This window comes from Hyperolius riggenbachi, chromosome 4 (assembly GCF_040937935.1).
Source record: "Hyperolius riggenbachi isolate aHypRig1 chromosome 4, aHypRig1.pri, whole genome shotgun sequence".
Lineage (NCBI taxonomy): Eukaryota > Metazoa > Chordata > Amphibia > Anura > Hyperoliidae > Hyperolius > Hyperolius riggenbachi.
Genome location: NC_090649.1, coordinates 458785279 through 458802604, shown reverse-complemented (window position 1 = coordinate 458802604; position 17326 = coordinate 458785279). Strand labels below are relative to the sequence as shown.

General features: G+C 44.2%; 1 protein-coding gene across 2 annotated transcripts; it reads right to left on the bottom strand.

The window, feature by feature from the left end:
- Window positions 1-437: 437 nt before the first annotated feature.
- Window positions 438-12871, bottom strand: LOC137570971 (carbohydrate sulfotransferase 11-like). 2 transcript variants are annotated; one of them, XM_068279668.1, is made up of 2 exons: window positions 12727-12871; window positions 438-3788 (listed from the first exon to the last, which is right to left on the bottom strand). In XM_068279668.1, exons 1-2 carry the CDS (start codon window positions 12869-12871, stop codon window positions 2983-2985), a joined length of 951 nt encoding a protein of 316 aa, XP_068135769.1. In that variant the 3' UTR covers window positions 438-2982. The 2 variants fall into 2 exon arrangements, with proteins under 2 accessions (XP_068135769.1, XP_068135770.1); XM_068279669.1 differs by having other exon boundaries at window positions 12760-12871.
- Window positions 12872-17326: the final 4455 nt, after the last annotated feature.

Below are 17326 nucleotides of genomic sequence, written 5' to 3'. Positions count from 1 at the left end.
CCTGGAAACTTGGACTTTCAATCGCATAGGAGCACACCCATATGGTCCTGAGGGATTTATATGTGAAGACTGTCGTTCACTAGACCTATATGTTGATTCTAGCCTGGTTTAATGTCTAATATTAGCTTAGTAGATTTTAGGTCCTGAAAACTTGGACTTTCAACTGCATAGGATCATATTCATATGGTCCAGTTTTTTAGCATATCAAGGAATATATTGGACATTAATGATATCTACTGAGACCTAAGAGGACTTAATTGGTCTCTTTGCATTTGAGAGGATTGTAATTTTTATGGTTGTAATGTTCTTAATCCTGGTTTGCATGTAAGGGTATTCTGTCGAGTCCCTAATTTATCAGGGTGGGTTGATCGCATACCGTGAGCGCTACCTCTTGTGACACACATGTCATAGGCTTCAGCCTATGACAGCCGATCACCTCTGTAACCTCAGGAGAGGACAGCTGTGTCACACAGCTGTCCCCAGTACAGCGCTGCTGTAGATCGCAGCGCTGTACCAGTAATTAGACGGCGATTTCGCCATGTAACAGTCTCTCCCGAGCGGCAAAGGCGGAGCTTTAATCTGCCCACCAAGCAGGAGATGCGTGCGCAGCCTGCGTGCGATCTCCTCCAAAACAGAGCCCCAGGACTTTACTCCGATCGGAGTTAGGTGGTCCGGGGGCTGCCGCCGCGGTCATGCCTATCGGCGTGACACGGTCGTGAGGTAGTTAACTCCTTCCTAAAACCTTGTACACAGTGGCATAGTGTTAGGGGGTGCAGAGGTTGTGACTGCACTGGGGCACCGCGAGGGGACCTCCCTTAATTACCGAATTAACTTTTATTGGTCCTGTGTTGGTAATTATCACTTATAGATGCTTTGAATAGTGGTGATCATTAATAAACTGTTCAATTGTTATATATAGAGTACTTGGGGTTGGGGGGATGTAAAACTTGCACTGGGGCCCATAGCTCGTTAGCTATGCCACTTCTTGTACACATGCTAAACTAAAGTCGTTTGAAAACTCCGACAAACAACATATATCGCCATGTTGGACAACAATCGTGTGCAGAATTGTCGCAGAACAACGACTACAAGTGACCGACATCAGGCGGATCCATTCGGTGGATCAACTCAGATGACTGCTGGGCAGATATCGTGCAGCCAGACTGAATGCTCAGTCGGGGATTTTATCATAGCTGATAACAGGCAGACTGAGCAGTGAAAAATGAAACAGGGAGCAGGGTAGGCGTTTTCTATAATGTTCCCACTGATATATATGGTAAAACACATGAGGGTGCTTCATCTCTGTTTCACGTTAAGGGCCCCTTTACACCAAAATTGCAATTGCGCTGCTTTTTTTTTACTATTTACACCAAGCGTGTTTGCTACTGTGATTTTTTAACAGAAGTAAAAAAAAAACAACTAATAATAGGCCCATCACAAATGCTGCAAAAATGTAGCATGGAAAGCATTTGTGATTGGCCAAGGATTGAAGCTCATTTGTGGAAAAAGCAACACAATAACCATGTTAATCCTGGTACCCTTGCAATAGGCAAATTGCATGCAATCCGAAAACATGGTTGAAATCAGCCAGGAGGAAAGGGTCCAAAAGCCAGTGGCGTAACTACAATTCATGCCCCCCCTCCAACCTCCCATGATCTTTACACCGATAACAAAAGCTGAAGTATAGTCCCCTCATCAGAGGAAGGGAAAGTTGGTAGTTGGGCCTCCCACAGCTCTGCCACCCCCCCCTGCCTAAAGCTAGCCATACATCTGTTGAATATGGCCCAATATATCAAGATGAGCAATCCCTATCCAACTGGAATTTGATTGGTTTAGTGATCTGCTCCTACATTATGCGGTCCGCTCAGTAGACCATAGGAAGCTGGAGTGAGCAATTTTAGGACTCCTATGTCTGCTAACAGAAAATATCAGACTCTAGAGGTCTCAGGATAGCTGCCTGTATAGATGCACAACTGCAAGAAGCATTGCTGCAGTGTGGATCCTCCAATTCAAAAATAATGTTTCCGCAGATAATTCTTGAGTCTAACCAACTTAAAGAGACACTGAAGCAAAAATAAATAAATTATGATATAATGATTTGTATATGTAGTACAGCTAAGAAATAAAGCATTAGGGAGCAGAGACATAAGTCTAATGCTGGGTACACACTATGAGATTTTCTGGCCAATTTAACATGTCCGATTTGCTTTCCAATCGATTTCCTATTAAAGTGCACGGAAATTGATCGGAAAATGCATGTTGGAAATAATCGATCTGACAGTAAATCGGCCAGAAAATATCATAGTTTGTACCCAGCATTATATTGCTTCCAGTACAGGAAGAGTTAAGAAACTCCATTTGTTATCTATGCAAATTGCCATTGATCTTTCAAAGTGGCAGAGAGCTCCACTTCCAAAGTGGCAGAGAGCTCTGTCTTCTGAAGGCTGTTAACTGTATTGTTTTTTCTTTTGCAGAGAACAGTTCAGGACAGGTCAAAAGTTCACTGCCTGCTCTGTAAAAAATATTTAGAATGCTGAGTAGTGTGTAAACTGCAAATATTAGAGAATGATCCAATGTTATAAAAAACACTATATAACTGAAAATAAAAATATGAGAATATTTTTTTGCTACTAATGTTCTACTAATTATCCGTACTACACAACCAATTCATTATATCATAATTTTGTTTTGCTTCAGTGTCTCTCTGACTGTTTCAGGTTTGTCTTGTTCAATTTGGGGCATCATCATAACATCATACCTCCCAACTTTTTGAGATGAGAAAGAGGGACACTTCAGCCACACCTCTAATCACGCCCCCAACACACCCATAGTCACACAAACGAAGATTTCATAGGTTGCTTGGATGATCCTGCTCTGTTCTCCACAAGAAAAGAGTATTTTTTTTCCAATAAACGAGTGTAACAGAAAGAAAACCTTACCAGCGTGAAAATAAATAAAGCTAGTAACAGTTTCAATAGAAACTCAACTGATCATGTCAAACGATGAGTTCCAAAGCAGGCTATTATGTAACGGGAAGGCAGCAAAGTCACACCAGTAGGCCTCCGAAAGTTGGGATATCTGGTGGTTGCTCAAACCTCGAAACAAGTTCTCCGCCAGCCATCTGGTTGTCATCCTAGACTGGCCACCTGGAGAATGAGATAAATGTGGTCCACCAGGCAAGTCCAGTCTTCTGACAAGATGATAGAGTTCAGCTCTTAAAAAATCATACATCACGATGTAGTCATATTTTATAAAACATGGGTGACACAAGCTGACCACGGAACTGGCCGACAAGCCATCATCTCCGACCTCCTCCATAAGAGTGTAATCTATAAACTCATCAAACAAGATGTCTCCAGCATGTCCTTCCATGTAGGTGGAAACCAGCCCCTCAAATGGATCCCTGACAAAGAGGACCTTGGTGAAGGTACGGAGGATGTGCTTAAAAATGGAGGCATTGTAATCAGTCAGTTTGTCAGAGAACACTTTGGGTACCTGATCGTCAACGAGAGGGCTACGTATAGTTACATCAACCCTGTCCTCCAAAGCTCTTATCATGTCTTCCCAACCATCCATAACCAGATTGGAGGATTTGCAATAAACCATGAGCAGTTTGTGGCTGACGGCCAGGGTGGAGAGAAGCTGATCTGCCATCTCCGAACCTTTCAGGCTACTCAGTTCTGGAAACTGGTGGCAAAATTTCCTCAGCTTCGTCTTTCTGAGTTGCTGAACATGAAGAAAGGAGTCGGTGGTGATGGATAAGGTCTTGCGTTCATCCTCCTTAGTATCTGCCGAAGAGAGAAGATAAGTCTATGTAAAAAGTTGTGTTTTTAACAGAAACATGTTTTATGTCAAGAAAGGACATTAACCTCTTTAACGGGATGTTCTATTTACCTGTCCTATTTTAAAACTAGAACTATTGTCAAAATTTTCTTTCTGCTCTACAGATTAGCCACACCATAAGAACCTTTAGGAACTAACACTTAGTAAAAAGAGTGCCTGAAAAGGTTAACAAACGTTATTTTCCATTTGCTTTGAAGGCTTATCAGTTACTTGGTCCATGCTGCAGTGAGCTCCCAGATTGTTGTTCCATCACTAATTGGAAAAGTGAAGACTAAAGGGGCCCATACACTGGTCAACCATCAATCGATGGCCAATTTGACTGCTTTGATCGAATCGCTAGAAATCAATGCAGCAGGAAGCATGATCAATTGGGCGATCAATCAATTTCCAGCAGAGAGACTAATTTGAAAGCACACAATGTTAACAATATGTCTGCTTCCATGAAAGCATGAAGTAGAATCACTGCAGATTTATTGCAGGATTTGTATCAGCAGTAACAAAGAAGTTATTTGTGTACATTGCCGCCGCTCCGGTTTTCACCGGGGTTTACCATGAAATAAATAGACTCCATATGTCTCTCACCTCAGATTTCCTTTATAATAAAACTTGTTTACAGGTATTAAGATTTATTTTACTGAGCTCTGATCATTACTTGTCCTAATAGCAGGGTGGAGACCTGATTTCCTCTGCTTTGCTCAACTCCTTCAGTTCAGCTTTAGAAACACTGGGCAGAGGCCAGCACACTTGTATGGGTGTATACAGCTTTATAGAAAGAAGAATATCTGAATATGGAACAAACATGATTTTGAAAGCAACAATTTTCCCTTCACACCTCTGAAAATGGCGCCCTTGTTCTGGGTGTGTCGTAATATTTCCCAGCAAGGTGCGTCCCAGATTTCCCAGCACAACTCAGAGAACCTGGGCAGAGGTTGTTTTTTTGTAACCTGCCTCTGGCTTCCCACACGTGCCGAATCCCGCTAGTCACATGACATGACACAGAGGAAGTGTACAGTAAACGAGCCAGAGCTATTACCTCACAATGTGAATCATAGCCTGAGCTCTGTACAGCACAGTGTGAGGACTTCCTACTGTACATTCTATTCTGCAATGCTGGACATTGTGATATCTTTATTGCGCTGTACTCAATGCACGTTTGTACACAAACATTGCAGATCTGCTAAGCAGGAAGTAACAGGGCCAATCTACCCCAAAATAAGATCCTCACGACGTGGTGACCCCCACGATGTGAAGGCCATTCTGCCGGAAGTCATAGTTTGTACGCGTATGAGAGAAATTGCAGCCGGTAGACTTGGGCGCAGGATACAGCCAATGTACGGCTTACCCTGTTCCTGCACAGGTCCCGGCAACATTAATTAGGATTCCCCCTCCAGGTCCACGTGGATGGCGTGGAATGATGTAATTTGGCTTCCAGCTATTGCTGTAGGCCGAATTATAGTGTTTTAAGAGTAACTTCTGACGGCGCCGAAGTTACTCACTGTGCGCTGCTATAGCTGTAATTCCTATTACGGCCTATGGTGGCGCCGGCTGCACCCAAATCTCCTGCACTCTAATTGACGTCTAATTGCACCTAAATAGTGTGCCTACTTTGCCTAGTAGCTCACCACAACAACACCTCCCCAACTCCCTGCAATCCCAGAGGCTGTTCTAGGGGTGTAACTAGAGAGACAAGACAAATAGACAAGACAAATAACATTTATATCGAGCTTTTCTCCTTGCGGACTCAAAGCGCCAGAGCAGCAACCACTAGGGCGCGCTCTATTGGCAGTAGCAGTGTTAGGGAGACTTGCCAAAGGTCTCCTACTGAATTAGTGCTGGCTTACTGAACAGGCAGAGCCGAGATTCGAACCCTGGTCTCCTGTGTCAGAGGCAGAGCCCTTAACCACTACACCATCAGCCCACTGCCACACCATCAGCCCACTGATCACCAATCAAGAGAGGAGCAGACCCTGCAATAGCAAAGAGGCTCAGAGCTATAGGGGGCCCTAAGACTAACCTTCCCTTCCTCCCATAGAGGGGACTGTACATCAGATCAGGTTTTTTTGTGGCTGCACTTGTTATGGGTGTGAAGAAGATCATGATGGCCACACTTGTTTTATGACCCTTGTAAGATGGACCACAAGGCCCTGAAGGACACCAAGGGAAGGGAAGGGGTGTAAACTTTAGGAGGGTCTCATCAAAGTTCCGCTGGGGGGCCCAATGATTTGTAGTTATGTAGTTATGCCACTGGGCTTTTCTGCCAATAGTCTCACAGCTTAACAATTTGACCTGGATGAGTTAAATCAAAGCCGATTGCATGTGAGCTCATCGGATCGTTTTTTAATGAACAATGCAATTTCCAAGAGAAAAAGGGAGACACCGAGAGCCCAATATAGTGTAGAATGTACTGAAAGGAGGATAAGTGGCCAAAGTATAAATGTATTATACTCACAAACACAGGTTACCTCCAAGGCAACCACTGTATAGGCACTTGAGGAGCTGAAAGTGAACCTCCGGACTAAAAATCGACTGAGCAGCACTGAAAAGGCCTGTTGTTTCTTTAACAGTATCACAGCATCAGAACTTTGTTTCTCTTATCCAAGCCTCATTTTTAGCTGCACAGAAGAAAACTGCCCGGGCTTTTTTCCCCTGATGCTGTACAAAGCATGATGGGATTTCTGATGTTGTTGCTCTCGTTCTGCTGTTTTGGTGCAAATTTTTTTTTTACATTTTGAATTTGACATTTGAAGCCTAGCGTGTGCAGCTGGGAAGGGTTATCAGGACACAGGACAGTTAGAACTGTGTCTCCTGCTCCTTGTCACTTCCTTTCAACCAAAAAGATGGCTGCCCCCATGACAAAGATGGCAGCCCCCATGAATCACAAACATTTGCCTGTTCTTTTAAAACAGGGTGGGTAAAAGATTATATTACCTATCTATTCTAATTAACATAACTAATGTAACTTAATGACAGTATGTTTGTTTAGGCTGAAGTTCCCCTTTAACCTGTCCTCACTCAGGATTAAGAAGTCGCTCTCTGTAGATCGGAGAAAAAGGGGGGATCCCCCTCCACCAAGGGGGGATACAAGACTGCGAGACGAACAGAGGCGCCAGAAGAGTAAAAACAATCTCAAAAAGTTTAAAAATGCTTTGAAGGTAGTGGTGGACTCACCTCCTGTAAGCAGACACTAGAAACTGTCAATTATTTGAACATACGATTTATTGGCATACTCCACGGTAAAGTGCAACGCGCATCACAGGCATAACCCTGCTTCCTCAGGCAATAAAATGGGGGAGCATACAACAGCGACGGGTCCAGTAAACGCCAGGCGCCCCTGTCTCTGTCAGAGGCACAGTTTCCATTCATTGATCTAAGTCTCCCTTGGGAATGACCGCAGCCGTCTATGAGACGCCACCGTCATTCACAAGAGCCTACACTTACATGTCCATGCATAACTTCCTGTTTGTGTAGTAATACTACGCATAGGGAAGTTATGCGCAAGGACATCTTGTGGCCGAATAGTAAAATTATATCTGAAAACATTTGTTTTAATTAAAAGACATAGTTTTACATTTAAAATTAACCCCCAACCTCCCACACTCCCCAATAGTTACCCCAAGTATTATGTATTATGTAAGAGCTCAGTCCTTAGGGACTGAACTTTTTTAATAGGTATGTCAAGAGATTATATGACTGCTACTTTTTAAATTACGGGCTTGTAATTAGTGATGGATGCAAAACTGAAAAAATACACCTTTATTTCCAAATAAAATATTGGCGCCATGCATTGTGCTAGGGAAAAATGTTAAACATTGCAGTAATCGAGACAAATGGAAAAATAAAATGTGTGGGTTTTAATTATGGTAGTATGTATTATTTTAAAACTATAATGGCCAAAAACTGAGAAATAATTATTTTTTTCCATTTTGTTTCTTATTTTTCATGCTAAAACATATTTAGAATAAAAAAAATTCTTAGATAAAAGTACCCCCAAAGAAAGCCTAATTGGGGGCAACAAAGATAAGATATAGATTGTTTTGTTGTGATAAGTAGTAATAAAGTTATAGGTGAATGAATGGAAGGACTGCTGACAGGTGAAAATTGCTCAGGTTTTTTAAGGGGAGGTGAAGTGGTTAAAGGATATCTAAGGGGAAGAAATAAATCTAGCTTTACTTACCTGTGGTTTCTTCCCACCCCTAGAAATGATTTGTGTCCCTCACCCCAGCTTCGGTCTTCTCCTGAGTCTCGCTTGGCAGCCTTTGAAGGATCGCCGGCCCTGGATGGTTCAGTGTCATCTGCGCGTGCGCAGTATGCTCCTGATGATGTGGGTGTGTTTGTGCGCAGGCGCTAGCACACACACACCCACACATGCGCAGATGGTGCAGTAGTGCGTGAGGTAGCGCGCTACTGCACAAGCACTAGCCCTACGATAAAGGAGTAGAGAGGGAGACACTCGGCGCTGCTTCTATTGCTATTTAATCCAGAGTGCGGTGAAACACATGTAAACAATCCAAGACAGTGTATCTTCAAATTGTGGGTGCTGGGCACAGATGGCCTTACAGCAGTTTCACGCAAAATCTGAGCTTCTACGGAGGCTGCCTCCGTAGAAGCGCAGATTTTGCGTGAAACGGCCATAAGGCTATCTGTGCCCAGCACCCACCGCTACCACACCACCTCAGACAATGGTATGTTCATGTATGTTCACGTTGAATGAATATTTTTGATGCCACAATTTGAAGATACACTGTCTTGGATTGTTTACATGTGTTCCACCGCACTCTGGATTAAATAGCAATAGAAGCAGTGCCGATTGTCTCCCTCTCCTCTCCTTTATCGTATTGCAACTTCTAATCAATCAGAGCACGCTATCAATACCAGAAGTGTGGATGAAGAGGTGTGTGTTATATGCTATATCCTTCCAAATTCAGCGCAAATACTGTAGTGCCGACGCTTTTCTTCTTCTGTCACAGAACAAGCACAAGCCCTGCAGCGTAAGTCCTTGATTATGCTCCCATGGTTGAGAGAGCTACATGCATGCGCAAAGTGTGCTTCCGTATTGCGCTCCCGGCCACAGGGGCCGGAGCATGGGCAGTACAGTCCTTGCCAAAAGTTTTGAGGCTGTCAAATATATTGGAAATTAGAAAAGTTGGTGCTTAAGTTTTTATAATAGCAATTTGCATATACTCCAGAATGTTATAAAGAGTGCTCAGATTAATTGCATAGTCCTTCTTTGCCATGGAAATTATCTGAATCCCAACAAAAACTTTTCACTGCACTTCATTGCTGTCATTAACCACTTGAGGACCACAGTGGTAAACCCTCCAGGCTTTTTTTTTCATAATTGGCCACTGCAGCTTTAAAGAGACTCCGTAACAAAAATTGCATCCTGTTTTTTATCATCCTACAAGTTCCAAAAGCTATTCTAATGTGTTCTGGCTTACTGCAGCACTTTGTACTATCACAGTCTCTGTAATAAATCAACTTATCTATCTCTTGTCAGACTTGTCAGCCTGTGTCTGGAAGGCTGCCAAGTTCTTCAGTGTTGTGGTTCTGCTATGAACTTCGCCTTCCAGGCCCCTCTATGCACACTGCCTGTGTGTTATTTAGATTAGAGCAGCTTCTCTCTTCTCTCTTCTCTTTTACAAGCTGGATAAATCGTCCTCTGAGCTGGCTGGGCTTTCACATAGTGAGGAATTACAGACAAGGGCAAAGCTGTTTGCAGGAAGAAAAGAGCAGCCTGAAACTTCAGTGCATGAGAGATGCAGGAGGAAAGAAACACACAAATGATCTCTTGAGATTCAAAAGGAAGGCTGTATACAGCCTGCTTGTGTATGGATGTATTTTCTATGTGTGGACATACTGTACATCAACCTACTTCCTGTTTTGGTGGCCATTTTGTTTGTTTATAAACAAACTTTTTAAAACTGTTTTTAACCACTTTTAATGCGGCGGGGAGCGGCGAAATTGTGACAGAGGGTAATAGGAGATGTCCCCTAACGCACTGGTATGTTTACTTTTGTGCGATTTTAACAATACAGATTCTCTTTAAGGCCAAGCTTCAGGGCCGCACAACACAGCACACGAGTGATTCCCCCCACCCCCCTTTTCTCCCCACCAACAGAGCTCTCTGTTGGTGGGGTCTGATCGCCCCCTAGTTGTTTGTTTGTTTTTTTGTAAATATTTATTGTAATTATTTTTAACAAATAAATCTATTTTTTCTTTTTTCCCACTATCCTGCCCACCCCCCGCCAGCCAATCATGGCGATCGGCTGTCATAGGCTCCTGCCTATGAGAGCCGATCGCTCTCTTGTCCCTCAGGGGGACAGCCGTGTCACACGGCTGTCCCCAGTACAACGCTGCTGATGATCACAGCACTGTACTGTGTAAATAGACGGCGATCATGGAGACTGAAGATGGGGCGGAGTTCCGCCCCCCAAGAATGAGATGGACGCGCACCCTGCACACGATCTCCTTCCGTAGCCAGCTCCAGGACCTGACGCCAATTGGCGTTAGGCGGTCCTGGGGCTGCCGCCGTGGCCACGCCCATTGGCGTGGAGCAGTCTTACAGTAGTAGTACAGTATCTAAACTTTAGATAAGATATATAGACAAGTTACTTGTTATAGTTAGTTTTTCATCTCGGATCCGCTTTAAGGTTACAACAATAGCTTACCAAAAGTCCTAATAGAACTAAAAGTACATAAACCTCATGAAAAAGGGGCCCAGAGGGGTTGGAATAATATTGGGAGGGAAGAGGAACCCCCCCCCCCCCCCCAAAAAAAAAAAAAAACTATAATAAAATGGAGAAAGTAACTTGCATATGATAATTTTATTTTTTTTTAAATTTACACAACTATACAGATAACGTATTTCGCGGTTCTCAACCTGCTTCTTCATATCAATAAAAAAAAAAAAAAAGCATTCTGGAACTAGGACCGCCTGTATAGAAAAAAACTTGTTTTATCATAGGCAAATTGCTTTTTTCATTTGAGGACAGCCTTGTATGGTCACATGACACAGAGCACATTAAGTCACTCATGGACCACTAATGAGAACAGCCTTGTATGGTCACATGACACAGACTGGCTAACTTTTTGCTGTTATGCAGGATCAGGATGTAAACACACAGCATGAACAAGGAATGACAGAGGAATGTACAGTATACATCACTCAGGCCTCCTCACGTGTTGCAGAATTCTACAACAGAACGTGGCAGGTGGCACAGAGCCAGCGAGAGGTTATGTCAGCGCAGGGCAATGCCAGGCTGCTCCGCCTGCCCCACTGCCACTGCTAACACAAGGCTGCCATCATCTGCCACAGAAAGGAGGTCATAGCCGCAGGGCAGCTTGTACTGCAATTTCAAGGTGTATTATTTTCTCAGCTGACACCAAGAAGTAAATATGTATTGGAGAGTGAACGTGATACTTTATTACTATTATTAATTTATATAGCACTGACACATTTCCCACAGCACTTTACAGAGAACACTGATCAATCCATGGTGTAATGTATACAAATGAAGGTAAACCTAATGTGTACTTCCTTTGTACATGCAACACATGGCTTGTGAAACAGGCAGTGAGTGCAAACAACATAATAATACAGTAAGGCAGTGTGCCCCCAAACAACATAATCTAGCAGTGTGCCCACAAAACAGAGGCAGATCGTCCCAAATTCAATAGTGTACTCTGAGCACCTGTAAAAAAAAGTAAAGACTCCTGTCCTGTCCTGGATTGCTCCTAAATTTTCCACAAGGGCAACTCGGAGCACTGTATACATTTAAGGAGAGGGCTGGGCAGCAAGCTCTGGGGCCCTGGGTAATTGCCCAGTTTACCCCTATGGAGACGCAAGCCTTTGAAATGAATGCCGGCAAGCTCCTGGTGGTTGTAAAGGAGCAGGTTACCGGCAGTGAGTTAACCACCTTCAGCCTCACGTGTGAAAGAGGTCCGCAAGTGCCCAGTACACACAGTCGGTAGCCAGTTTCTAGGAGGGGTCCCAAATACCTCCCTTGCAGGATGTTGTGCCCAGTGATGTCATTTCCTGCTGGGTAGTAACTGCACACAGTGGTGGCGCTACTCTGGGGCATGTTGGGGAAGTCTCCATGTCAGCCTGAGTCTATGTAGGCGGTAAATAAACCAAGGGTCATAAATACCTTGGAATCCTCGCAAGATCCCTTGTAACCAATAAATGGTATTATCCTGAGTCAAAACTTCCTGTCTGTAAAATACAAGCTCTAGTCTGCAGCAATGCTTAGCTACTAAGATAAGGAATTACACACTCAGTGTTTCTCTCCCTCCTGCCTCTTCCCCCTCCTCTTGCTTGTAAAGTCATCAGACACAGGCTGGGGGCTGAAATGATTTGTCTGTGACCCATATACACAGGAGCAGCTTGCTAGCAAGTAAGGATTAAAACATCCCAGCACACTAGCCAAGTACATCTGACTTTTTTTCCATGATAGCACCATCATTTGGGCAATCTGCTCTGCTCAGAAACCTCTAAGTTCTGTTTGTGAGGTTTACATTTGCTTTCTATCATTGCTGATCTAGTTAGCTTTAATTTTATCAGGCAAAAAATATATAAAGCTTGCCGTACAAACATCGATTTTGATCACCCAAATCCACCCCACCAGCCAGCCATCGGGACTCCTTTGATTGAAGCTGGAGCCGTCACTGACTCCACATTGTGTAGTAATACAGCACAGCTTCCCTGCAGGCTCTGCATTACAAAGCTGCCCACATCCTGTATCTTCCCTGAGCTCTGCTGCTGCTATAAGTACAAGTTCCTGGTGGACACATGGCATAGGATCAGATTTGGCCCCCTCCTTCTTATCTTGGTCCCCACAGCAGCTGCTGCCACTTCACCCAGAATATTACCCCCTCCGTCTCTACCTGCATGTGTGGTAATGTCATACAATGACTCACTCTCAACCATAGTTGAGGCTTCCTGGTTTGGAGTCAGCGACATCATCTTCATCCGGAAGTAAATAAGTACGACTCCAAGGAGTAACATGGAGACCCGCAGTAGAAACCTCATGGTGTACTTGTGTGTGGTGATAATGAGTACATGTACAGCCAGGTCAGCTGCCTGGCCTGCTGTGTGACCAGGGGGTAAAGTTCTGTTTACTCAGCTGAGTCCAGCTAACTCGCTCTGCCCTGTATGGCTGTCACTTCTGTAATCATTACTACACCACCATCCACAGGCCCTGATCTACTGATCTTCTCTGAGGATAGAGGGAAGCGAGGGGATAGAAGTCATCCAGCAGATCTGGACTAGTATTTTAGGGTGTATATTATGCAACTCCGAGGTGGCGTTAAATACTATTCCCCCTCTGAGTTGTCGCAACTCGGAGGGAGATGTAATTCGTAGTCTGGCAGCCGCTAGAGCCCCGAATTACCGCTACGCGGAGCGCACATCATAGCATTGCTGTTATGATGGCGCCCAGTTTTGGCGCTTGGCACTCAGAGCAGCGTGCCGAAATGAACTAATCCGATTATTTTAATAGGGCTAACATCTTCTATGGCACTTTACAGAGTACATAGTCATGTCACTGACTGTCCTCAGAGGAGCTCACAATCTAATCCCTAGTATAGTCATAGTGTAATGTCCTAACATATTATTATTATTATTTATTTATCTAGCACTGACATACTCTGCAGCACTTTACAGAGTACATAGTCAAGTCATTGGCTGTCCTCAGAGGAGCTCACAATCTAATCCCTGCCATAGTCATAGTCTAATGTCCTACCATATTATTATTATTATTTATTTATTTATTTATCTAGCACTGACATCTTCTGCAGCACTTTACAGAGTACATAGTCAAGTCACTAGCTGTCCTCAGAGGAGCTCACAATCTAATCCCTGCCATAGTCATAGTGTAATGTCCTACCATATTATTATTATTATTTATTTATTTATCTAGCACTGACATCTTCTGCAGCACTTTACAGAGTACATAGTCAAGTCACTAGCTGTCCTCAGAGGAGCTCACAATCTAATCCCTGCCATAGTCATAGTGTAATGTCCTACCATATTATTATTATTATGTATTTATATAACACTGACATCATCTGCAGCACTTTACAGAGTACTTAGTCATGACACTGACTGTCCTCAGAGGAGCTCACAATCTAATCCCTGCCATAGTCATAGTCTAATGCCCTACAATATTATTATTATGTATTTATATAGAACTGACATGTTCTGCAGCACTTTACAGAGTACATAGTCATGTCACTGACTGTCCTCAGAGGAGCTCACAATCTAATCCCTATCATAGTCATAGTCTAATGTCCTATCATACTAGTAATATTATGTATTTATATAGAGCAGACATCAGAAACAGCCTTGTGGCACCGCATCTGCTGCCTCCGTTGCTGCCCTGCTTACTGTAAATGTACCCCGATTGTGCATTTATACTTTACCTGTCTGCTGTGGCCTCCTGTGGTGCCCATCCATCTTTGGCTTCCTCCATTTGCGCCTCACATGCTGCCGGTGTATAGTGCTTGGGGCATGTGTGATGTCACACACACGACCCGTGCTATACACTGGTAGCGTGTGAGGCACAAATGGAGGAAGCGGAAGACGGTTGGGCACTGCGGCAGGTGACATATTCACACTAGCGAGGATCGCACTGGGGGCTCCGTCACATTCGTTGTTTGTTCCAATATATTGCACGCAGTTACTGCCGCACACCCAAACGAGCACGTCAGCCAAAACTTACCAGCATTATCCAATCGATACATGCAACTAATTTTTTCTCGAAATTGGTTACATTGTTGACAGGGGCGGCGCCAGGGGGGTGCAAGGGGGTGCTCGAGCACCCCCTAGAATTGTCCAAGCACCCCCAAAGCACCCCCTGGAGTGAACTGACTTCAGGCGTCTCGCCAAGTCAGTTCACAGCGGCAGCCCGAAGCAGCAGAGCAGGGCTACGGTAAGATGGCCGCCCGGAGCCCTGTTCTGCAGACTTCGAGTCTGCAGTGCATGGCTTCGGGCGGCCATTTTCCCGTAGCCCTGCTCTCTGCATGCAGGCAGGAAGTCTCGTCGTGACGTCGGGAAGGAAGAGGATCGTGGGCGCGCGGGCGCTGCGCGCCACAATGAGGTCGGGACTCGGGACAGGAGGTCGGGAAAGAAGGTCTTCTGGCTGTAGGTGAGTAAATGGGTTTTTCTTTTCTTTTTCAGGTGATGCTGATTGTGCATATTGGGGTCATATCTGCTACGGATTGTGCATATTGGGGTCATATCTGCTACGGATTGTGCATATTGGGGTCATATCTGCTACGGATTGTGCATATTGGGGTCATATCTGCTACGGATTGTGCATATTGGGGTCATATCTGCTACGGATTGTGCATATTGGGGTCATATCTGCTACGAATTGTGCATATTGGGGTCATTTCTGCTACCGATTGTGCATATTGGGGTCATTTCTGCTACCGATTGTGCATATTGGGGTCATTTCTGCTACCGATTGTGCATATTGGGGTCATTTCTGCTACCGATTGTGCATATTGGGGTCATTTCTGCTACCGATTGTGCATATTGGGGTCATTTCTGCTACCGATTGTGCATATTGGGGTCATTTCTGCTACCGATTGTGCATATTGGGGTCATATCTGCTACGGATTGTGCATATTGGGGTCATATCTGCTACGGATTGTGCATATTGGAGTCATATCTGCTACCGATTGTGCATATCGGGGTCATATCTGCTACCGATTGTGCATATTGGGGTCATATCTGCTACCGATTGTGCATATTGGGGTCATATCTGCTACCGATTGTGCATATTGGGGTCATATCTGCTACCGATTGTGCATATTGGGGTCATATCTGATAACGATTGTGCATATTGGGGTCATATCTGCTACCGATTGTGCATATTGGGGTCATATCTGCTACCGATTGTGCATATTGGGGCCATATCTGATAACGATTGTGCATATTGGGGCCATATCTGATAACGATTGTGCATATTGGGACCATATCTGCTACCGATTGTGCATATTGGGACCATATCTGCTACCGATTGTGCATATTGGGACCATATCTGCTACCGATTGTGCATATTGGGACCATATCTGCTACCGATTGTGCATATTGGGACCATATCTGCTACCGATTGTGCATATTGGGACCATATCTGCTACCGATTGTGCATATTGGGACCATATCTGCTACCGATTGTGCATATTGGGGCCATATCTGCTACCGATTGTGCATATTGGGGCCATATCTGCTACCGATTGTGCATATTGGGGCCATATCTGCTACCGATTGTGCATATTGGGGCCATATCTGCTACCGATTGTGCATATTGGGGCCATATCTGCTACCGATTGTGCATATTGGGGTCATATCTGCTACCGATTGTGCATATTGGGGTCATATCTGCTACCGATTGTGCATATTGGGGTCATATCTGCTACCGATTGTGCATATTGGAGCCATATCTGATAACGATTGTGCATATTGGGGTCATTGGACGTTTTTTGTTAAAATCTGCTCACATTACGTGTATTTTCTTGAGAAAACCTGCACAATTATGTGAATTTTCTGGGAAAAGGGTCACCAAAACTTGGGCCCTCTGTCTTTGCGTTGCACTTTTAAAGGGAACCCGAGGTGAGAATAATATTGAGGCTGCCATATTTATCTCCCTTTAAGCAATACCAGTTGCCTGGCTGCCGTGCTGGTCCTCTGCCTCTTATTCTTTCAACCATAGACCCTGAACAAGCATGCAGCAGGTCAGGGGTTTCTGACAATATTGTCAGAACTGACAAGATTAGCTGCATGGCTTGTTTCTGGTGTAATTCAGTTCACGACTACAGCCAAATAGATCAGCAGGGCTGCCAGGCAACTAGTATTGTTTAAAAGGAAATAAATATGGCAGCCACCATATCACTCTCACCCTGGGTTCACTTTAAATTACAGTTAGCCCCGCCCTCATCCGGTCATGACCACGCCCATTTTTTCGCCGCAGCGCGCTTCGCGCGCCGCAGGTTGTAGCCACACCCATTTTTTGCCGCGGGGCGCTTCGCGCGCCGCAGGTCGTCAGCTCTCCCGGAAATTGGTCCAGCACCTGCATAGCACCCCCTAAAAAAATTTCCTGGAGCTGCCACTGATTGTTGATCTTGCATGATCTTGGCGGCCCTGATTTTCATAAAATTTTATAATTTATTATTAATAAATGATAATAAATTAATTAATAATAATTATCGAATTGGAATGGATGGACCATTGGCTGCCAGTTGAGTGGTGTATGGGCATTGTTGGGCACATTATTCATTTTTAATATTCGCCTACTAATGCCGGTAGTAAATCCTCTAGTAAATCCTCTCTCCACAAGAGGGCAGTAGACATCAAGGCTGAATCCTCCAGTATACTGTATACTGCACTGTGCTGCTGCATAATGAACTTTGTCTTTTGACGTTATATAGTACAGTTACCAACATTCCAGAAGCATTTTTATAAAGTAAAGCTAGAGATTGC